Source organism: Pelophylax lessonae (assembly GCF_965119305.1).
Source record: "Pelophylax lessonae genome assembly, chromosome: 2".
NCBI classification, from domain to species: Eukaryota; Metazoa; Chordata; class Amphibia; order Anura; family Ranidae; genus Pelophylax; species Pelophylax lessonae.
In genome coordinates, this window is record NC_138769.1 from 569,640,910 (window position 1) to 569,665,687 (window position 24,778).

Sequence of the window (24,778 nt, forward strand, 5' to 3'; positions counted from 1 at the left end):
ATTCTGTATAGTGTAGTACTTATATAAACATATATTATTAAATGATGCCACAAATAAAAACAATGGGGTTGAATTAGTAAAAGACAAACAGACTGTGCACTATGCAAAGTGCAGTTGCACCTAATCTTAGTAAATGAGGTAAAGCTTCACTTTGCAAAGAATACCCAAGCACTGAAAGGAAAACTAAAAAACAACATTTTTGCTTGCATATAATTGGATGATAGAAGTCAGCAGATCTTCTGCTCATGTACTAATCTCTGTAGCAACTGCTCTTGCAGAGTGCAACTGCACTTTACAAAATGCACAGTCTGTTTGCCTTTAGTAAATCAACAAATAGCACCAATGCAAACAGGCTATGCTGATCAGAAGGGGAGCAGGACCATGCAGTTTTGTGGCAGTGCATTTTTGAAAAGTAGGGAATGCACTACTTTTTGTGCAATCCAGTGTGATTTCAGCTAAATCTCAAACTCCATTGAGTTGCACAGGAATTCCTGTTCCTGTGCGATTGAGGTGATAACTGCTCCTTATTGCGTTTTGGAAGTGTAAGGATCTTCTGCCCTCTATTGTTAGCTGCTCATGTCCCAGTGTTATGTATAATTATGTATTACCACTTCATTTCTCTGTGGTCTGGATTAGGAAACTCCAAAAGGAGGAAGTGGAGAAAGAGAGAGAGAAAGCTGCTGTTGTATTTTTACCCAGACCAAAAGTGGAGATTATTATGCAAGTATTCCTACGTTCTAATAGTTTAACTGCAGCTGCCAATAGCTTTTGGGTTGGGCATCTGAATCCTTATGACAGACAGAGTATCTCTCTCTCATGCACTGTGCCAGATAGTTAGGTCTGTGCTACTGTTTATGTATAGTGGTCACCATCCAGTATATTAGTTTTTGCACCCGTTTATTACAATAGATTTTATATACAGCTCCTGTTATTTTAGGTATACTGTATACAGCTCTTGTTTTTATAGTTAACCCTGTTCCCTCTGGTCTGGGATTCTGTAGCTAGTTTTTAGCTTAGGACTCGAGGTCTGGCTGCATGTCAGATAAGAAACTTCTAGGGAGGCGTGGGCGAATTTTTGTCCCATATCTAATGTGGACAAAAAATATTGGCCAAGCTGCTGACTAATGGGTTGAAAAAAATCCTCCATAAACTGATCCATAAAGATTAAGTGTCCCCCTGAGATGGCGGTGGACAACATCCGTCAGTCAATCTTGCTGACGCATATAGCCTAACAGAGATTCCAACAAATGATGTTGCTCTCACCAGATATTTACAAGGCCTTTGATACACTTTCATGGTTGTATCTTTGAGCAGTGCTAACACACAGGGGCTTTGAGACCTCTTTTCTCGCATGGATTAACTCTTTGCATTGGACCCTGTCTGCAAAAGTGCATTACCTTGACTATGAATCTCCTTTGTTTAACATCTTAGGGATGCCTGATGTCTCCTCTGCTGTTCATTTTGACTCTGGAGCCTCTAGTATCACGTATAAGACTCAATAAAAATATTGCAGGGATAGAAGTAGCGGGCATACCCCACTAACTGGCTATGTTTGCAGACGATATCCTTTCATATATTACATAGACTCATACTACTCTGCCTAGTTTAGTCTCTTTACTGTGGAGTTTTGCCTCCCTCTCTAGTTTACATGTTAGCCAACATTAGGTTTACAAATCTATCAAGACTTATTTTCCTGATGTCCTCATATCAAACATTATTTGAAGAGATGTATCCACCTCTTATAAAGTCACTTACTAGTGACCTTTGAGGTATGTAACAAGATATGGGAAAATCTTCTGCTAATGTTCTGACAATTAATGTTCTGAGAATTCATATAAGGTACTGACTCCGTGGTATTACACCTCAGCTAGAATTGCTCGATGTCTTCCGACCTATCCGCCCACCTGTTTCAGGGGATGCCCAGACTGAGGCTTTATGAAACACATTTGGTGGGCTGTTGACAGTAGATATAAGCCCTCTGTTAGCTGATTCTGGGTCACAAGTGCACTGCTGTGGCCCCCACGAGAAGTATGACCAAAAAAGCTTTGGCTGTACTTCTCTTTTAATATCTGTGTGCACTGTACCCGGGTATATGTGCACAATTCCACCAGGACTTTTGCTGAGACTCTTGCTGATTATACCTGTTTGTACATTGGATGTATACACTATTAGTAATCTTTTCTTATATAAAGTTTGTATTATTTCTAAACATGTGTGCCTCTATATACTTATGGTTAATGATATTTGCTGGTTTCAGTAGTTCCTCTACTCCCAATTACTTTGATTAATTTCTCAGGAAGGGAATCCCCTCTGTTCGCAGCTCCCTGTCATAGGTGGAGGCACTGCTAACTTCATTATTAAAGTAGACGTTAATCCAAAAACGAACTAAATCTAAACGTACTCGCAACCACGTTCTAAACCCAATCTATCTAGTCCTGTAAAGAAGAAATCTCTAAACGTACTTGTTCTGCAGCCGGTCTGGTCCCAAGCTGAGCTGTCAGCGGCAGCTTTAGTGTGTGGAAGTGTGCAGGAAAGGCAGCCGACAACAAAAACCCCATAGTAAGTCTATGGGTGAGATCACTTCCCAGGCATTTCCCGGCCCTTGTCGGTTCTCTCCTGCACACAGTATCTGCCGCTGAAAACTGAACCAGAGCGGCTTCAGTAAAGCAATGTATAGTGATTTGTTTACAGGGTTAGATAGATTCATTTTAGAATGTGGCTGTTCTGTTCTCACTACACGTATGCCCCAGGCGTATGCAGCTCAACATACAGCTAAACCTTTAATCCTGCAATAACCAGTCCTTTTGTAACTTAAGGCTTTATTCCAGAGATAGAATAGTGGTCACAGGTTACAAGTCAGAATGGAAATGCGAATAGGATTGTGAATAGAGTCAGGACTGATTAGATAGGATTGAGAATATGGTGAAACTGGAAATAAACAGACAAAGCATACAGTCAGTATACAAACATTAACAAACATATGCATTGAGTATATAACTGATAGTTCTGAGCATACCAGCGATGCTACAAAGGGGGGTTCAGGAATCTTCTAACAGGAACCTCAGATTCTGTCTGCTCTTTCCTGAGGTAAATCTAAACGAGATTCTCCTCAGAGAGGGGAGGAACTAATCCAGCAATAGAGTACAGGAAGTACCATAAAGTGCTGTATAACAGTCTATGTCACAGTGGCATCTTGTGGACAAGATTGGTAATACAAGTGCCAATGGAATTAATTACTTCCAAGCTGAAGGCATGACACTCCCCATCTGGTATCATCAGATACCACTATTTATTCTTCAGATGGTAACAACAAACTAGTTCAGGAACTGATCTGAGGAACAACTTCGTTGTTTCTCTGGATCTTGACTTCCACTTTACATGGGAGTGATGACGTGACACAATCAAGTGAGCGATGTGGTGGTGACCAGGAACTGTTAGAGGGTTTCTCTCTTCTGACTCTAGGTTGGCTTGCCTTAGACGACCACCTACCCTAAGTAGTCCATTTGGATCAAGGAACGGGTCGAGTTTTCTCAGGGCACTGTCTCTAAGGATAGGTTTCCCGTTCAAGGTACAGTCAATCTCCTTAGCATAGGCTTCATGCTGTACAGTGCGGATGATAAGATCCTGAGACTGCTGTAGCTCTAATACCGAACTGATCCTTTCACAATGGTGCCATCCCTTGCGGTCACAGCTGCTTGAGTCACCTCTAAAAGAGCGAGCTATATGGATAAGACAAGAAATAGCTCGAACAAGTGTCTTCCATTTTGAGAATCTGGTAAATCTGTCAGATTTAAGCTGACAACCTGAAGTTGTAGTATGAAATGTTGAGATCTCAGAAAGGATGTCAGTATCTGAGTCTGGATCTATTAGTTCAACAGTGTCACTTTTAGGAAAAGTTTGTTCCGCATTGTACAAGAATGCAGGTCCAGTAAACCATATTGTGTCTTTAAGGTTACATGCAGCAACAGCTCTTGTAGCATGGTCTGCAGGGTTGTAGTCAGTAGGTACATAGTGCCATTGTGTTGGTGGATCTCCTAATCCTCAACACTCTGTTGTTGACATAAACGTAGAAACGTCTGGTCTCATTGTAGATGTAGCCTAGAACTACCTTGCTGTCTGTGTAGAGCTGAACATCTTTAAGGTCAATGTCCATCTCTTAGGTTATTAGCTCTGCTAGTTCAACAGCTAGTACTGCAGCACAAAGTTCTAGCCTAGGTATAGTATGCTCGGGGTGTGGAGCAAGCTTTGCCCATGATGAATCCTACGTGGCATCGTGCTGTAGTGTCAACAGTCCTTAAGTAGGCCACAGCAGCTATTGCCTTGACAGAAGCATCACAGAATATGCAAAGGTTTTCACTCTGTATCTCTGTAGAAGGTACAGGAGCATATGGGCGTGAAACATGGAGATCAGATAAGACTGATAGAGAGTCCCTCCACTCTACCCAAGAGTTCCTCTTATCGAGGGGTAGTGGGGCATCCCAATCGGATGTTTCACAAATCAAGTCTCTGCGAGTGAAGGGTCTTTCTTCTCCATTTACTTGGAAGGTAAAGGAATCAGATTTCAAGTCCCAAAGTAGACCTAGACTGCGCAGTACAGGTAAAGAGTCTGTACCCAGATCTAAGTCCTTTAGATCACTGGAATTGTCTTGAGCGGGGAAAGCTTCCATTACCTCTTTGCTGTTAGAAGCAATCTTGTGAAGCCTGAGATTTGAACAAGCGAGCATTTCCTGTGCTCTTTTAAGAAGACAAATTGCAGACTCACTGGAAGGTAAGGATTTTAAACAGTCATCCACATAAAAGTCTTTCTCTATGAATTGTCTTGCATCTGAGCCAAACTCAAGTTCACCTTCTTGGGCGGAATGTCTGAGTCCGTAGATAGCGACTGCAGGTGAAGGGCTATTGCCAAAGATGTGTACCCTCATGCGATACTCTGAGATATCTTTTGAAGGATCATTGTCTTGGAACCAAAGGAACCTTAGGAAGTTCCTGTCTTCCTCTCTGACCAAGAAACAATGGAACATCTGCTGGATGTCAGCTATGAAGGCAATAGAATCTTTGCGGAAGCGTAAGAGCACTCCCAGGAGTTTGTTGTTAAGGTCTGGGCCTGTCAAAAGGACATCGTTTAAGGAGATACCCTTGTATTTGGCACTAGATTCAAACACTACTCTGATTTGACCTGGCTTTTCGGGATGGTACACTCCGAATATAGGGAGATACCAACACTCTTCAGAGTCTTTAGGGGTGGGAGCCACCTCGGCATGACCGTTCTCAAAGATCTTACCCATGAAAGAAAAGAAATGTTCCTTCATCTCTGGCTTTCTTTGCAAATTACGTTTAAGGGAAGCAAAACGTTGTAACGCTTGTTCTTTGTTATTGGGTAAGCGTTGTCTCTGTGGTCTGAAGGGAAGAGGTGCAACCCAGCTGTTTGTGTTGTCTTTGACTAGACCTTGCTCCATTATTTCTAAGAAGAGTTTGTCTTCGATAGACATTGCCACACGATTGTCATCTTTAGTTCTCTGAAAGACTGTGCACCCTAAATGGTCTTGGTCACTGTCACAGGCAAAGTTGTCACTAGTGGGGCTTGTGAAGGGACAAGATGAGTGGGTGGTGTAGGCTAAATCCTTAACAAGGAAATGGTTGTGGCATGGCTGGAAAAGAGAGGGACGTCCATTCTCTAGGGTATTTGTGAGCATGCTGCTAACGGAGTTAGGTTTGTGCACACTTCCTAGACAGACATCTCCTATGATGACCCATCCGAGGTCTAACTTCTGAGCATAAGGAGCGTTATTGGGACCATTAATTTGAGCTCTTGATTTGTGGGCTTGTAAGATATCTCTCCCAAGGAGTAGGATAATCTGAGCCTGAGGATCAAGTTCTGGTATCAGATGTGCTATGCGTTTCAAGTGTGGGTGATGAGCAGCTACATCTGGTGTAGGAATTTCAGATCTATGATCAGGGATCTGATTGCATTCAATAAGAGTTGGCAAAGACAAGCGAGATCGCCCATCGATGGACTCGATTTGGTAGCCGGATGCTCTCCTACCAGCCGTCTCCACTATTCCTGCACAAGTTTTCAAGGAGTAGGGAATGCTGGGGCCTTTAATGCCGAACATGTCAAAGAAAGTTGAGCTGGCTAATGACTTGTTACTTTGGTCATCCAGGATTACATAAAGCTTACTAGCTTTGTCTTTTTGGCCTGCTGGGTAGACTCTGACTAGGCAGATTTTGGAGCAGGACCTACGACCTATGGCTCCTTTGCATATCTCTGTACATTGTGAAGTGACCTCTGGTGTAGTTGTGGTGGTGTGCTCCTCCTCCCCGCCGTGCTCACTAGTGCTGAGGGTGTGTTGTAAAGTCCATGGAGCTGGCCCAGGATGTAACCCTGTGTTGTGATCTGAGCTGTCACATTCTGTGCATTTCAAACTGACCTTACAGTCCTTGGCGAGATGAGATGTTGAAGAGCAGCACCTGTAGCAGATGTGGTTCTCCTTGAGGAAGGCTTTGCGGTCCTGCAGGGTTTTCTCTCTGAAGGCTCTGCATTTTAGGAGAGGATGTGGCTTCCGATGCAAGGGACACTGCTTACCAGGATCATTGACCTTTGTCTCTGAGTTAGAGAAGTTGGCAGACCTGTGAAAGGAACCTGGAGGAGACACGTTAGTTTTGTGTACTGCTACTGGAGGTTTGCGAGGGTTAAGTCCCACAGGAGCGGCACACAACAGCGTAAAATCAAAACTTGGATCATTTTTGGTTTTAGCTTGCTGGCACACAAAGTCCACAAAAACAGAAAAAGGAGGGAATGAAACATCATGCTGTCTTTTATATTGGGATCCATGTGTAATCCACTGCTCTTGCAAGTTATAGGGTAACTTTTGCACAATGGGGTTGACACCTCTGGCTGTGTCAAGGAATGCAAGTCCTTGTAAGTCTCCCTCAGATTTAGCTACTTGAAGTTCCATTAGCAAGTCACTTAACTCTCTAAGTTTATGGTAGGCTTTGCTAGGTATTCTGGGAAAGTTATCAAGTCTTTTGAATAATGCATTTTCTACTGCTTCTGCTGAACCATAACACTCATCAAGTCTATCCCAGATTGTTCTAAGACCAGTGTCTGGGTAGTTTATATTTATTGTCCTGATTCGCCTGGCATGCTCGGCAGACTCATTTCCAAGCCATTTGATCAGGAGGTCTACCTCTTCGCTGCAAGATAGCCCTAAGTCTCTGATAGTGTTTTGAAAGGATGACCGCCAGGCTCTGTAGTTTTCAGGGCGGTCATTAAACTTTTCAAGTCCTTTGGTGACTAACTTGCGTCGTGCAAAGAACCTTGCAAAGTCTATGGTGGCTTGGTTAGCCTGCTGTGAGTTGTCATGGTAAGATGGCTGTGTGTAGTCATACCTTTTGCTGGCACCAAGCTGTCCTCTGATGTACCGTTCTGGCTTGGGCGTTGGTTCTGGAGGGCGATTAGAGGGTGATTCTATTATCTCACTTATGGGGAGTCTGACGTAGGAGACGTCACTTTGTACGGATTTCTCCCGTTTGCAGGCTCTAGGCTTGTCACTGACTTGCGGCGGTACCGTGGAGTGTCTTTGGCTTGTCTCTTTGACATCATCTTTGACACTGCTTGTTTTAAAGTGTTGATTGATGTAATCTGAAGTTTGTTGTAGAGAACTTGAAGTTTCAGTTGCTGGATCGAGAATATTGCTGCGTCTGCTGCGTTCACTTCTCGGGTATACAGCTAATTCTAAGGCGTCTGCTTCAGCTATGGCTGCTGCTACTTCCTTCTCTACGGCGAGTTTCTCTAGGGCTACTTCTAGGAGGGCCTCCTCTGCCTCTTTCTGCGTTTTTAGGAGGGCTTCCTCTGCCTTTGCTTTTAGGAGGGCTTCCTCTGTCTTTGCTTTTAGGAGATCTTCCTCTGTCTCTTTTTTTTATCCTCACTTTCTCCTGTTTAATCTGCATTTCTTGCTCAGCAAAGGCTGCTCGCGCCTTGGCGGCTTCAGCTTTCGCACGTGCTATGGCGAGTGCACTGCTTGAGGAGGAAGATCTAGAGGAGCCGGAAACTCTGGACCTTGTCTTGATTGAGGATGACTGGCTGTGTGACATGATGCTTGCAGGAATGCTTGACTGTGTAGAGACTGCTGTATTGCATATGCAGATGACTGCGCTGGCAGAGTAGCAGGCCTCTGTATAGTCTCTGTCCTAAATCCCACTTGCTGGATAGCCGCTGTTTCACTGTTCTGTTCTCACTACACGTATGCCCCAGGCGTGTGCAGCTCAACATACAGCTAAACCTTTAATCCTGCAATAACCAGTCCTTTTGTAACTTAAGGCTTTATTCCAGAGATAGAATAGTGGTCACAGGTTACAAGTCAGAATGGAAATGCGAATAGGATTGTGAATAGAGTCAGGACTGATTAGATAGGATTGAGAATATGGTGAAACTGGAAATAAACAGACAAAGCATACAGTCAGTATACAAACATTAACAAACATATGCATTGAGTATATAACTGATAGTTCTGAGCATACCAGCGATGCTACAAAGGGGGGTTCAGGAATCTTCCCACAAGAACCTCAGATTCTGTCTGCTCTTTCCTGAGGTAAATCTAAACGAGATTCTCCTCAGAGAGGGGAGGAACTAATCCAGCAATAGAGTACAGGAATAACCATAAAGTGCTGTATAACAGTCTATGTCACAGTGGCATCTTGTGGACAAGATTGGTAATACAAGTTCCAATGGAATTAATTACTTCCAAGCTGAAGGCATGACAGTGGCTGAGAATAAGATTTAGCTTTAGAAAGTTTTTGACTGAACTTCCACTTTAGGCCTACTCTTCTACTTAAGTTTTGGTTCTGTTATTACCTACAGGTTTGATGCAATATCCTGTTTAGGGAAGGCCATTTTTCATATTCCCCAAAAGAGGGCTACAGAATTTTATAACTAAATGGAGATGCCTGAGAGTCCTAAAATATAGAATTAACAATAGTGTGATCATTTTGACCACCCTGATAAAGAAAATGATTCCTTGCTCGTTTTAGAGTTGCAGAATGAGTTGAGAGCGTTCCACTTGTACAGTGTGTTAATAATGTAAGTCAACCTTTTAGCTTAATATGAAATATAACTAAAGAGGCTTGCTACATTGGAATTTAAAAGTAAAGTTTGCAACAAGTTTGTGAAGCAGCAGTGACAATGCTGATAGCTAGCATCCTGCAATATTTCATCCCACTGTAATGTAAGTAGGCCCAGCCTACATGAGGGTGACAATTCTGCTCTGAATTCAGGAGCAGTGCAGCATCATTACCCCACCAGCACAGGAAGCTGCATTAGGGGGACTTTACTGGTAAGATCTTTGCAGGGGGACTAAAAGAAAACTGTAAGTGCAGATGGACTTATAATTAGGTGCTATAGCACATTTTTTTCTCTAACGTTCATTGACGGACGCAGTCCTCTGATGCATATCAGTAGGGTAATAACGCCCCCTACAGGAGTAGGACACTAGGCAGAAAGAATTTCTGGCCACATCTATGGGCAGTCCCTGGGGGTATACCCACTCTCTTCCTGCATAGGATGTCAGTTTTAATCTGCCTAGTCAGGAGTAAGGACCTAGTTCCTTGGCCGATTGGTTTTGCACGCCCTCGTTTAAGGGGCCCCTTGGCCTTCCTTGAGGATGTTCTTCTGTTTGTTTTCAGGTAGACCTCATCTGGTTGTTTTGATGAGTCCTGTGTTGCCCTGTTGGCCATGTTGGCCTTGGGGACTGTTTTTTATTTGTTCTGCTGTTCCCACCCCTCATTTTGGTACTGCTTTGGGACGTCCCTACTGATATGCCCAGAGGACTGCATCCATCAATTAAACGATAGAGAAAACTGGATGTTTGACTTACCGTAAAATCCTTTTCTCTTAGGTTCTTTGACGGACGGACGTATCCGCTCCTGTAATTTTATGAGTGGGTTGGTGTACTTTTCTCTGACACTGCTTTGATACAAAACTGACATCCTATGCAGGAAGATAGAGGGTATACCCCCAGGGACTGCCCATAGGCGTAGCCAGAAATTCTTTCTGCCTACTCCTGTAGGGGGCGGTATTACCCTACTGATATGCATCAGAGGACTGACTAATGAACCTAAGAGAAAAGGATTTTACGGTAAGTCAAAAATCCAGTTTTTTAATACAATTCCATAGTTTATAATTTAGAGTTAAAGCTAGATCATTAGTGAACAGGCTATCTGCATACTTTTTATAATAATTGCACTTCCCTTAGTGTTTAGACATTTTAAAATGCTAATGGTTCTTTTGCTAGAGAGCATGTGATAAGGTCACTGCTGTAAAGTCAGGAATGTTTTGATGATGATGTCTTTGATGTAGAATTGTTTAAGAAACACAAATATGCAAGGCCAAGATAAACTCTGGAAAGCCTTTTTACTTCCCAGGGTGAGTTAAAAGGCGGTCAGATTCATATTAGCAGAGTGAATGTTAATCAGGATTTTTCTAAAACTGTCAAATGCTTGCACACTAAAGATAAAACCATTCTGTTCTTTAAGGAAAAACTTCCTTAGATGTTTGTTAATTTGAATTTGAATTTTTGTAAGAGAGATGAGTCTGTAGGTTTTGTGTTTTTATGATTTTTTTGATTCAGTTTAGGGATAACCATTTACAGGGGAAAAACGGGTGGTGAGGTGATAACACGTATGTCAAAAACCTCTAAAAAGCAATCCATCAAGGGTTGTTTTTCAGTGGGGTGGCAATGGCTGCCACTATTGTAAATTTAGTCATATACATTATATACATACACATATAAAGTGATTGTAAAGTCTTTTTTTTTTCTTTAAAAATTACAAACGTTATACTTACCTGCTCTGTGCAGTGGTTTTGCACAGAGCAGCCCGGATTCCCCTCTTCTCGGGTCCCTTGCCGGTGCTCCTGGCCCCTCCCTCCTGTCAGGTGCCCCCACACTCAAGCAGCTGAGTCGGCCCCCGCCCCCTCACTCATTGGCTAACTGACTTAATGTGACTGCAGAGGGAGCCAATGGAGCCGCTGCTGTGTCTCAGCAATCAGAAAGGGAGAGTCCCAGATGGTCGAGGCACTCGTGGACATCCCTGGATGGAAATTGGGCTCAGTTGAGTATTAGGGGAGCTGAGGGGGGCTGCTGCAACACAGAAGGTTTTTTATCTTAATGCAAAGAATTCATTGAGATAAAAAAAAACCTTCTGACTTTACAACCAGTTTAAGTATACATTAGGTTGTGGTAACACTATTTAGTGGAATGACTTGGGTAGCGACAATGGTGGGACAGTTCCACACACACAAGATTGAGAAGGTGGCTGGAGCATTGATTAGATCTCAGTCTAGGTCCTTGAAGTCCTTGTACGATTACAGTGAAGCCTTGGTGTGTGTGCGATTAGAAGCATTTTAAGAGGAGGTTTAATACATCAGATTTGCTAACCAGTATGAGAGCCAGATATCATCTGCTGCCTTGCTGGAATTTAATTTTATTACTTGTAATAGGATCAGTTTAGCAGCCCTATTTGGGCTTTCATATATAGATAATTTGCTCTTAGAGCCTTTAAAAATCCACCAATGTGATCCAGTTATGACCTATTGACCTGTGTAGGGCCTTTTTGTACATGTGGTGCCCTGGGTGGGCCCTAACCTCCTGATTTATTTCCCCTGCTTTGACCTCTGGTCATTCGCTCCCCTGTTTGGTGCATATTCAGAGTTGGTAATCCCATTTATAGCTCAGGAAAAAGTGGATATATTACAGGAAACTCGTCGAGCTTTGAAAATAATATCTGAATAAGCCAGTCTATATATGTGTGTGTAACACCCTTTAGCTATTGCGCTAGTGTAAATAGGTTAGTTGTTATTGTAGGCAAATTGGCTTGGCTGACAGTCAGACCTGGGTTTAATATGGGTCAGGGATTAGTGACTCAGCTTCTCTGGTGTCTCCCCCTGTTCTCCGTCACATTGGAGAATGTTCTAGGCATAGTCGAGGGAGGTTAGGAGGAGTTGTTTGGAATATTTATGAGGTCCTTGACCAATCCCCAGAAAAAAGGGTCTGGAAGGGGGTGGGCACCTCATAAATAGGCATGAGTCATGCCAGCAGAGGAATCAGGTGGAAAATGGAGTGCTGAGGAGGCTGTTGGTGGCTCTTGAGGGTGCACCCTAGTTTGAGGGGGTGTCCTCGGGCCTGGGACTCGGGTGCTGGAGGGACCCTCTACAACACATGGAGGAATCCTTTCTTGAAGGCACCGGAGAAAGTGAGAGGGCAGCAGGAGCAGGTCAGCACATTCGAGAGATCTCCTGAGAGTCAGCTGGGTGGGCTGGTATGTGTCAGTCTGGAGGACTGTGGGGAGAAATTACCCTGGAGGGCTAGTGAAAGGGGCAGCTGCAGCCAGGCAGGTTGGCATTGCCTGAAGAGGTGGTGCTGGGATCAATGACCACGGGAGGAAGTGCTGGAAATGTGTTAGCTGTGTCACTCCAAAGTTCTACAAGTATAGGGACTCCTTATAAAGGGCCATTGCTACAAAATACTACACAGCTGGGAATCAAACAAGTGTGTGCTAGAGGAAGAAGAGGAAGAGGAAGCTGTATATAGGCGTTGTCCCTGAAATTTTGTTTTTGAAGCCAAATGGGCATCCCATAAATTCCCATCAATATCCAAGTTTTTACCCTCAATAAAAAAAATAAAAAAAAACAAATACAGACTGTTCTCTGACTCTGGAGTGACTGTAAAGATTTGGTGTACTTGGCTGTGCAGGGTGGGGAATCCCAATTCATTGCGGCCCTTAAGGGGATGTGCTACCTGTGTATTTAATACAATACAGGGATAAATGTTAAAGAAATTACAAGATTTTATCCTACATGTAATTGTAAAATATTTTTAGGGGGTTTTTGTTGTATAAATCAATTTTATATAATTTTAACTGCAAGTTTTGTTGTGCCTTGAAAGTCCGACTATGTCAAATGAGTCTTTCAAGTATAATAGGGATATGGCAGGTAGGCCAAGTTGATCCATTTTGTAGCATCATACCTGACCTTACAAATGCTCCATATTTCAAAATCCTGTGGAAAGTCCTCCCAGAAGAACGGGAGCTTTTATAGTCTTAAGGTAAGGGGGAGGGGCAACCCATGGAAACTAGAAAAGAACAATGGTTGTGGGAACCAACCAAACAAGTGGTATCAGAGCTCGCCTATAATTTAATTTGGGTGTCATATTCCATATAAATACCCATAATTTTATTCATATAGGTCTTATAGTTAGGTGTCCACAAACGCTTGGTATGTAGTGTAAACAAAAATATGAATGGGGGGATGGAGAGTAGTATGCTTTTTCTTTTGTGTACAACAAGTTATATAATCAGATAATTTTGGGTTTTTTAAATGTAAAGCTAAACTATAATTTGACTATTGAAACTACCTCATTGTTGGCTTTATTCCTTCAATCTATCATGAATGCTGCTGCCAGACTCACCCACCTTACCACCCATCACCTCTCTCTGCCAATTCCTTCACTGGCTTCACCCAATGAATAAATTAAAATTACCAACAAACACATACACAACCATCAACTCTGACCCCAGCTACCGTATATCAGCAGCCTCATATCAAAATACCACCCAAACCGCCCTTTTCACACCTCCTGCTTTCTAGCACCCTCAACATCTCCTCCCACACTTGCCTTAAAGATTTAATCCCTTGATCTCAGAAAGCCTATTATTATTATTATACAGTTTTTTTATAGCGCCAACAGTTTGCACAGTGCTTTACAATATGAGGGAAGACAATACAGTTACAATACAATTCAATACAGGAGGAATTGGAGGGCCCTGCTCGTTAGAGCTTACAATCCAGAAGCTTATCTCTTCAGGAAAGCATGCCAGCTTTTACATAAAAACTAAACTTTTATTTTCTTCATCAGCTTATCCTGTCACAGTTATCACTTTTTGTATTACATACCGCTTTTAGATTGTGGGCTCCCAAATCTTGCATAAAACCCTGTTTTCTTGCATTGTATTTTTGTTGTTTTCTCTCCATTTATTTTATTAGGCACTGCACAAACTGTTGCAGCTATTTATAGCCTGATTAATATAATAGTATGTTGTAATCAGTGGCGACTGGTGCATTGGGTGCGCAGGGGCACAACCCCCCCATCCATACGTCCGGCCCCCTAATCTAGATGCGGGGCGCCAGACGCATGGACTTCAATGGGGCTTTTTTTTTTTTTTTGGCCATGTGATTAGAGCCAGAGGCTCTAGTAGGCTAAAAAAAAAAAGGGTGGGCTTGGGGCGCACTGCGCCCTGAGCCCACCCAGTTGTGTGACAATAGCGAATGAAAATTCACTATTGTCACATGGATCCTCCTCCTGGCCAATCAGGAAGCAGCTCCTGAGACCTGTTTCCTGATTGGCCAAAAGGAGAAGCCATGCCATTGGGCATGGAGGAGGAGGGAGGTGGCGCAGAAGACGAGGAAGAAGCCGCCGCCGCCGTCGCCTGCTGCTGCAGATGGGTGAGTGAGCCGGGGGTCATGTACTGTCATGCTGGGGGGGGTCCTGTACTTGTGATCTGGGGGGGTGTATGGTGCGGTTCGTCTGCCGCCCCCCCGGCCCATGGAGCACCAGCTGCCACTGGTTGTAATAATTAACTAAACACAGATGTAAAAAGATCTTATGTGGTAAGGAGGTGAGTCACATAAGAAGTAACTTGGACACTCTCTCAAATGTCCATCTCTTGAAGATGCTGCTGCAAAAATCTAACTTGAAGATGTGAATAAATATAGAAAAATACTCATTATTAGCTTAGTTAGAAGTTGAACCCTTTTAAAGTATGCTTTAGTGATAAAATGAAACTAGTATTCGGAGATATAATTCACACAGTAACCTAGAAGTCAGTTTTAGATGAAGAGACATACACTTTGTGAAATTTACAATATTGATATTTCAGCATCTACTCTTATATTTTTTTGCTCCTAGGTTAACTCCCGAGGAAATGGGTGCACCACAAGCAAAACTACTTAAGCAAGAGGTAATAGAGTAATACATCTATGTACGGAAAATCTGTTATTGCAAAAAATATTTCTGTGGTTGGATGTTGGTGGGTTGAATCACTCACTAATGGTTGTTCAGGACTACTTTACTCCATTCGCTCCATACCAGACTAGCATCTTTTTTTAAATTTATTTTATCCCCTACTGCTGAAAGTGAGCGTCCAATGGTTTTTATAACCAAGCAACAAGGCAGGACAAGGAGACAGCAGTTTTTCGGTCAGGCTTCCAGTGGGGCCCAAATGGCCTAAAGGTATGACAATAAAATGAATGAGCAATTTACAAAGCTGCACAGTTTTTTTATTATCTACTGGGACCCACTGACTGCACTGACTTTTTTCTGGTAAAGGAAAACTTAGCCTGTAACCACTTGCCGACCAGCCGCCACCCATTTACTGCAGCAGGTCTGCCTTATTGCGCTAAACAACATAAGATAGCCATTAGGGATGATTGAGATGTCAGCCGACCACCCGCGATCGCAGAACAGAACAGAGGCCTGCCTATGTAATCAAGGCATACCGCTGCTCTGTCACAGATGAACACAGGGATCTTGTGTTCCTGCTATTCAGGAACACAGATCTATATGTTTATCCATTGAGTACACCCCCACACAGTTAGAAAGCATCCCCTAGGGACATACTTAATCCTTTGCTCATCCCTGGTATTAACTCCTTCCCTGCAATGTAGCAGCGCCACTAAAAATCGCTGATCGCCGCCATTACTAGTAAAAAAAAAACATAAATGAATAAAAATGCCATAAATCTATCCCCTAGTTTGTAGACATGATAACTTTTGTGCAAACCAATCAATATGCACTTATTGGGATTTTTTAAAAAAAATATATATGTCGGAATACATATTGGCCTAAAATGATGAAAACATTTGATTTAAAAAATGTTTTTTTATTGGTGATCCCCTGTCTGTGCTCCACCATGTATAATAATAAATGGACGCTTACCAGATGAGGAGACCCCAAATGAGGTCTAGCCACGTGTTAGTGGGCAAAACCCCCCACTGTGGGTATGAAGGTAACACTCCCTTCACAGGACCTGAATGTTAGATGTGTCATCCAAAAGATTGCCTGATAATGCGGCCAGTTAGTTGTTGTCATTCATTACCCAGGCATGTGTAAAAAAAAAAGGAACACAATCGCAAATTGGGCAGTTTCCCAGCATACACAATTTATTAAAAGAACAGTATTCTACTCACAAGTAAAATGAAAACATCAGGCATTCAGAAAATATCATCCTGCGCCCCAGCAGGCATGCTGACGTCACCGCCATGTCCTCAAACCTGACATACGTTTCGTCTCAATAGACGTCGTTGCAGGGGCAATGGAGATAGTGGCGCTGGCAGATAACTGACATTAAATAGCTTCTTATTCAGTAAACGCTAGAGGGCACAGCTGCCAAACGAGTGCTTCTATCATAAGAATACACTCACCATTTTGTTAAATCGCAAGAATATTGAACAACAGATGCATTTAATGACTTTGAACATAGGTCTATCAAACCAATCCATTTAAAATGGGCTAGTTAGGAAAAACATACTATAAACCTGTCAAGCTCCTAGTGGGTTTAGGACAAATGGCCTCTTTCTGTATTTATCCAATCCAGCCACAGAGCCAACACTATATCAGACTAGCAGGAGGATTCAATAACAACATCCAGGCTGCCATGATAGAGCCTTGTGTGTAAGTACTAGGGACTTTCTAATGACTCTGCAAACATGCACACAATAAAAGCCAACCTATACACTAAGGCTGGGTTCACACTGATGCGGTGCGGGAACCACATCGATTCCTGTGCAGTTCCTGCACCACATCAGAATCACAGGCAGTTCACACTGTGCTCTGCAAACCCCTGGGGTATCAATATAAAGTTATTGACACCCCCAAATCTGTTTGCAGAACACAGTGCCAACTTTAGAATTAGATGGAATCTGATCACATGGGTCTGAACATCCATCCAATTCCAGTGCGTACAAAAAAAAGGATCCTGCACATTTTTGGTGCGGGTCCAGTGCGAATTGAGTCATACATATTGTATGGCTCAATTCGCACCACACTGAATTTGCATGTCATTTGTACAGGAATCCGGTTTGATTCCTGTACAAATGACATGCAATGTGGTAGACTGCATCAGTGTAAACCCAGCCTTAAGTATGATTCTAAATGCTGTTATTTACTACTATTGCTAATTAGATGTATGCAATTAATTTTGTTACAAATTGAAAAACAGACTGAATTTTCATTTTTCAGAGATTCGGATGTATCTAAATTTTCGAATCACAATTGTAACGAATTTAAATTCGAAAATGAAACATATTGTAATAAATACAGTAAGGTATAAAAGTGAAATAAGATGATTCCTACTTAGGCTGCTTTATAGAATAGAATAAATATAGATAACATAAACAGAATATAAAATAATAGAATATAAAGTTAAAGAATAGATTAGAACAGAATAGAAAAGAATAGAATAAATAAAACAGAATAGACTAGAATAAAATAGAAAAAATAGGATAGAATAAGTCAGAATACAGTAGAATAGACTAGATTAGAAAAAAAATAGGAATAGAATAAATTAGAATAGAAAATAAAAGAATAAACCAGAAAATAATAGAATATAAGAATAGAATAGAATAAAACAGAAAACAAAAGAAAAGAATAGAAAGAAAAGCATGAATACAGCAGTCTTATAAAATTGGAATTTTGATTTGATTCGAATATAAAAAAAACAAATCTGAATATTTGATACAAATTTCCAAAAAACGAATCATTCTAACATAACGAATATGATGAAATGAAATGATTACCTTACTGAAAAAATCCAAGATTAAACAAAAACATTTTTCCGTAGTCCACATCTCCATTGCTAATCACAACACATTCAAACCACACTGTGCACATTGATGTCAGTGCTTCTAAATGTTATCCTTCTGTTAAGACCGTTGTAAAATTGTAAAACTGTAGTGCCTTTATTGCCCCTGTAATCTGGTGATCCTGGAACACCCCTGCTTGTGATGCTGGAATACCCTCTCTGCACATGCAATGCCTAATATAAAAAATGCTGAGAAATAATGACAGCAATCAGATTCAAATCTGTCTGGGAAAATTGAATGTGATTGGTGATACAGGAATCAAGGAGAGAGATATAGTTAGTGATGTATAACTTCATCAACTAGCTTAAAATAATACATTTCTTTATAATTCTGGCTCTTTTTTTTAGGTTGTGGAGGTGTCATTGCAAGGTGAATCAGAGGGGGTAAATACATTGATGCGGCACAGCTTGGAAGAAGACAGTGGCAGCATTTCAGGGGAGAGCATGGATGGTCATTTGCAAGGTGGGGGTTGTTGCTGCTTTACTGCATTAACATATAGTACAGAAATTGTGTTTTCTTTGCTGAAATGTCAGCTCACAAAAATCTCACAAAAACCTCCTTGATAATCTGCCCCTTTACTTATCTAACTATTATATAACTCTAAACTTATATTACTGTAACGCTTATCATTCTGGCTTGTTAGGAAAAGTCTTACTGTCCCTGGCCTCTCTGGACATTTCATAGCATACAATGTTGGCTTTCCCTAAAGTTTAGAAAGGTGAACAATTCTCTAAGGCCGGGTTCACATATATGCCGGGGTGGGTTTGTGCCTGGGATCCGGGACGCCGCTGTTCACTGGTTCAGGGGCAAATCCGGTCTGAATTTTCAACTGAATTTGCAACTAAATCTGACCAGAAGACACACAGGACCGTTTTTTATTGCGGACTGGGCCGCCCCGGACCTGTGTGAACCAGCTCCATTGAGAGGCTAAGCGGGCCATAAAGGAGGTCAGGACCAGGAGAGTTTTTGTTGTTTTTCTTCATGCACATGTTTTTGAATTGGCTAAATACCACCTCATAAAAAGTAGGAATGTGGTTACCTTATACCCAATGGGGATAGAATGTGAAGACTGGTTTGAATTGAGTATGTCTTATATTTTCTTGCAGTGTGCCCACAACGTAACTGTCAGTCATAGACTCATCATCCATGTCCTCACACCCACCCTCTTGAGTACAGTTCTTCTACGATTTACGAATCAGTGTTAGACAGGTTGGAGGTGGTTCCTGGAGGGTCTAGGACAACTGGTTCAGTCTTAAGTGTAAAATATCGTTGAACCGCAAGGTTCCGTATGAATTTATTAAGACCTATGAACAATGCAAAGAGGTTAGGTGGATTTGGGGGGGGGGGGGCAGAGTGTAGACCTTTCCTTAACAACTCAAGCTCAGTGTCAGTGAAAATTGAGCTGTAGAGGTTAAAAATCTTGATGGTACTGTACAAGAAGGAGTTCACCTACTCCATCTTTTGGTGAGCCTTGCCCCTCTTCCCCCCAGGAGTAGCCTCAGTCTCAAAAGTTTTGCCTCTTTTTCGAATTGCTCCACATTGGAGCAATTTTTTTTAATCCGTAGATATTGTGAATATGGTATGCTCCTAATTAGGGGCTGGGGATGGGCAATAGATGTGTGAAGTATAGTGTTTCCCTATGACTGACATTATAAAAGGAATGTATAAATGCGGGACCTGTGAATGCTGCAAATGGATTTTGTAGGGACCTTCTTTTGTTTTGCCAAATGGACGCACACATATTCTAGGACATTATGTGGACTGGCAAACCAAAATAGTCATATACATTATGTTCTGTAGATGCGGGGCGTTCTATGTTGGCAAAACAATTAGAAATCTTTGGAAAAGGATATATGACCAAATCTACTACATTAGAAAGAACCTCCTATATACCCCTATACGGAGACATGTCGCCCTCAAACATAAGCATGACACTTACATGGTTCAATTTACAGTTCTGGAAAAGGTGTTTGAAGATCCTAGAGGTGGCAATTTTGACAGAAAACATCTTTAGCGAAAGGCAAGGTGGATTTTCTGTCTCAATGCTACCTCCCCACCAGGCCTCAATGATACTTTGAGCTATAAGACTTTTGTATAGCATGTGATCCGTTACCCCAGTCTAACTGTATTGTTTGGGGGTTTTCTTTGTGAAAAAATTGTGTATAGTAGTATTAATATTGAAATAAAATAAAAAAATATATATTTTTTTTGTATTTTGGGTTAACCTTGTGGTTAGCAGGGATCATATTGGGACATACATGGTGAAATGCTGTAACCCTTGAGACAATGTGTGCTCCTTGAGCCTTACTTATGGTGGCGATGTATAGTTATTGCTGTTTGTGGCGATATTATTTTGGGATATTAGAGAGCTCTGGATGATTATAGGCTCCAGTGTGTGGCTACCAACTCAGGGCAGAAGTGCATTAATTTGTATTTCAGTAAAATCCACAAGGTTCTCATTTGATTTCTTTGCTGTTATAATTTGTGGATGAGGTACCCTATATAGCCTATTTGGTTTTTGATATACAAGTACAAATTCCATTAAAACAGATCCTTCACCTATTTTAATATTTTGTTTCTGTATGTGGGAGAAAATATTACGTCCATAAACATTTAGACATATAGAATTTAGGCTTGATGCCTCTGACAATGTTCTGCTTTTGTGGCTTCAAGACAACATAGCAACCATAAGCAGTTGGTTCATTGCTAAGGTTTTTTTTTTATATGGAAGCAAAGGTACGTAGCAATGTTTGAACACCATGTTGCCAGGGCTGGCCCTACCATGGGTCCCACTGGGTGCATTGGACCCAGGCAGCACTTGGAGAGGGGCGGCAAATTGACTCCCAAGATTACAGCAGTTTTGGGTGTCATCAAATTGTGGTGTGTTACAGGTGGCTTTTCCCCATTTCATACTGCCGTCCGTAGTGCAAACTGATGAGTATGAGGAGGCAGAGTGTCTCCTCTGGGGAACTTCCCTCACGTGATGGTTATGTGTGCAATGACCTCAGACATCAGCGCACTCCATCTCACGCAGGGCAGGCTGGATCTTCTAGGGTGGTGGGAACTGCAGACACAGGAGTGACAGGAGGGCGGACAGCGGGTGTTTGGTGGACCAGTCCAGTGGTGAGTTATGGAAGAAGGTAACAGTGTGCATAATATTCTCCAAAGGTTATTTGTTGAGCGTGATTTACTTATTTTTTTTTTTGGGGGGGGGGGGCAGCATTTAATTCTTGGACAGGCAGCACAATGTCTCGGGCCAGCCCTGCATGTAGCCACTCTCATTACATAGTTACATAGTTAGTCAGGTTGAGAAAAACACAAGTCCATCTGGCTCAACCAATAGGCCTGCTAAAATGAAAATGCTTGACTGGCCCAGCAGCTGTACGGATCGTTATGCACATTTGAGCATGTACTTGTGTACAGGTACGATTGAACAGCTCTGGATTCAGACAGATTGCGCCCGGTAGCTTTTCCACCCCAGTATGTAAGTACACAGATGTGTGTAAAGATCCCAGCAGCCACCTTGCCTGTCAGACTCTCACTGATTTTTCTTAACAGTCTTCTGGGCACGGTTGTAGCGCATAACCAAGCGTCCTTTTCACAGATGTACAGACCAATACGTCCATGTCAGTGAAGTCTAAAGTTAACCTCTACCTACTACCTACCTGAGGATATGTTCTCATAAGGGATTTGCCACAGCTAACCTATATATTGTACTCATTATCCCAATTAGAAAAGAAGTGCCAGTCATATAAGCTGATACCTGACTTTACTTCTCGCAGCAAAGGCAGGTAAAAGGGTTGTATTATGTAAACTGCAGAAAATAAAAGTCTCCTTTTTATGCTTTAAATATGCAAATTTTTAAAGGAATATCTGCATTGGAAAAAGGAAATCAATTTGGTTTGTCTCTGTCTTTAGCTGTGACGGTAAGAATACCATCATCCCCAGGAGTTCCTCCTACAGATCTATCAATTGCTCTCCCACACCCATCTCCATGGAGTAGACAGCTACTGCAACAGACACTGATGGATGAAGGGTTACGATTGGCCAGGCTGGTGTCACGTGACAGGCTGGGCCGCATAAGCCTGTGTGTGCCTGGGAATCCTCATATCTCAGGTGAGAAGATATCAGTGATATATTTGCACATGGTAAAAATATACTGTAAGTGAACCTTTACATTTTTGGCTTCTTTTGTTGTCGATTTATATCAGCAGATAAACAAGGATATCTTTCCTTGTAGTAGTATATGCCAGAATCCTTTCTGGAAATTTTTAAACAAAACTTCATCCCCTGTTTTTTTTTTTTTTTTTTTACTATCCCCTCTAACTTTATCTGTTGGGTTATCCTAAATTAACAAACTCAGATGTTCAGGGAAGCCAGATTCCATTCCACCATCTTCCTTACTTATGCCATCGGGAGTCACTTTTTCTACCTGGTTCTTGAAGCCAGTCCCTAATAACACGTCCTTGGTCCTTCCTCCAGCATCTTGTTATGCCCCAGCTGATGCCCGCTGTGATATATTCATTGATATCCCAGGAGGCTACAGGAGCAAGACTGCCATCATTCTTGCATGGGTGAGAATAGAGACAGGTAGTGGGGTGGATTGCAAAGGAAAAAAAAAAGGTGAAAAACCATCCCAAAAAGAAGTTGGGGTCTTTTTAAGACAGTAGAGAAGGGAGAAATGAAATGTAGAGTGGTAGATTTGTGTGAAGATCTGCTTTAAAGATCTATCATTATAAATATTATTTTACAGATTTGTCCCCTGTAGGACTAATTAAATGTAGTACCTTGTCCCATGTTTCTCAGCACTTTCTAAGCCAAGTTAGGTGTAACAGCCTGCCTCTCTTCCCTCCTGCTGTGGCCAACAACAGCTTTGAAGGAGGCAATTGATTCAAGCTATAGCTTGTCTTGGCTGTGAGTACTTTCTCAAGACAACCAATGACAAGAAGAATGGAGAGGGAGGGGGACATGTCAGCCTCTGCATTCCTCTTGCCATTGCCTGTCTCAGAAAAGTGCTCACAGCTGAAACAAGCTGCAGCTATGAATACTTTGTTTTTGGGTAACGTGAGTAATAGTTACAGCATCCTGCTATACCCCCCTACACATTTCTAGAAAAACAAGGATTCTGCTACTGTTCGTATGACTATTACTGTAAAGGTTCCAGGTCATGGTATACATATTAGTAGTTAGTCAAAAAATCACTATCTGGGTAGCCACAAACTTTTCAAAGCACTCCTGAGTTGTCTGTATTCTTTGTCTTTCAGGCTGGGTTCACACTGGTGGGATACGGAAACCCTGCGAATTCTGTGCGGGTTCCCGCATTGCACCTGAATCGCAGACGGTTCACTCTAACATCTGTGAACCGATGCGGTAGTCAATGTAAAGTTAATGACACCCTCAGATCGGTTCGCAGATCGCAGTGTGAACTGTAAAATTGTACAGGAATCGGATGGCATGGGTGTGAACGTCCCAGGCAGCCATCGGCGCCGGCCGCATCGCTCCCGGCCTCCGCGATGGGACTGGACACGTTAGGTATCTATTTACTTGGTGTAACATCATCTTTCACATTATACAAAAAAATTGGGCTAACTTTACTGTTTTTTTTTTTTTTTTTTATTATTCATGAATGTGTTTTTTGGAAACCACTGCGCAAATACTGTGTGACATAAAATATTGCAACACACACCATTTTATTCTATAGGGTCTTTGTTAAAAAAAAGAAATACAATGTTTGGGGGTTCTAAGTAATTTTCAAGCAAAAGAAAGTCGATTTTTACATGTAGGAGTGTCAGAATAGGCTTGGGAAGGAGGTGGTTAAGGAAAATGGACCTTCTTTTGAGGGGCAATGAGGTACACATTTTGGGAGCGGACAACTGGTTCCCAAGAGACATTAAAGAGGCCATCTACATAAAACTAGAACAACCATCCCTGAACAGGGGTGGAGACCTTTCAACAACATTGGCCTTTCATATATAATTATGTGTTAACATTTCTACCCCTGCTTTTCTAAAATTCACACCTTTGTCCATGTAAATCAAAGGATTACCATTACGGGATCCCTCCTGACACCAAAAATTGGACTATGCTAGTACAAGATGTCTTCCACATAAAATGTTTTACCAACTCTACCCCGGCATTTTGAATGGAAGGATTAACTTCTATAAAAGCTTTCTAACACAAAGAATAGAAGTATGTACGGTAACTAGAACTGGATGGCTCCACAACTTTCACACCCCCTATTCTGTTCTTGGATAACCAACATCTTCCTTGATGCATTCCATGATAATTTGATTGAGGTGTCTGTGCTACCTTTGTGGATATAAATGCTGGGGTATGTTTCTGACATTCATTAGACTTACTAAGTGGCTTGGAGAAGCTACAAAACATCTTCCAAATTACATAACAAGTTCAGTTGAATGTGACCAACTAGTACTATCCTTATTTCCATTTTTCTCCAATGAATTCCTCTTTAAACAGGCCGCTTTGGTCTCATATTGTAAAACATTTTTGAGCTGGTCAACTGCATCAAAAAGATCCCTCACTCATTATGGAAAAAAAAAAAAGATCCCTCACTAACCACTTTCAACTCTTACGTGCACATATGGCGCTTTCCACTGCATGGAACCGAACGGTTTGGCTCGCTTTTGTGCTTTTCCACTGCTGGTACCGCATGGTATAGTGTCGGAATGGTTCGATACGGTACGGCGGCGCTTTTCCACTGCATGGAACCGTACGGTACGGCTCTCAAAAACAGTACCACCTCGATTGTGGTTCCAACAGGTACCATACCCGGTACCATATCCCACAATCCTTTGCATGCAGTCACTACTAGCCACTGATTGGTCAGAGAATCCCACCCACCCCATT

The 24,778-nt window shown here is 42.0% G+C and overlaps 1 protein-coding gene across 2 annotated transcripts in view; it reads left to right on the forward strand.

The window, feature by feature from the left end:
* The window catches only part of NAB2 (NGFI-A binding protein 2), a 95,871-nt gene that overhangs the window by 69,947 nt on the left and 1,146 nt on the right, over positions 1-24,778 (forward strand). For both annotated transcript variants that reach the window (XM_082245673.1, XM_082245672.1), the window contains exons 4-6: positions 14,958-15,009; positions 18,259-18,373; positions 21,830-22,027. In XM_082245673.1, the coding sequence (XP_082101799.1) occupies positions 14,958-15,009; positions 18,259-18,373; positions 21,830-22,027 (365 nt within the window). The remainder of the gene's footprint in view (positions 1-14,957; positions 15,010-18,258; positions 18,374-21,829; positions 22,028-24,778) is intronic.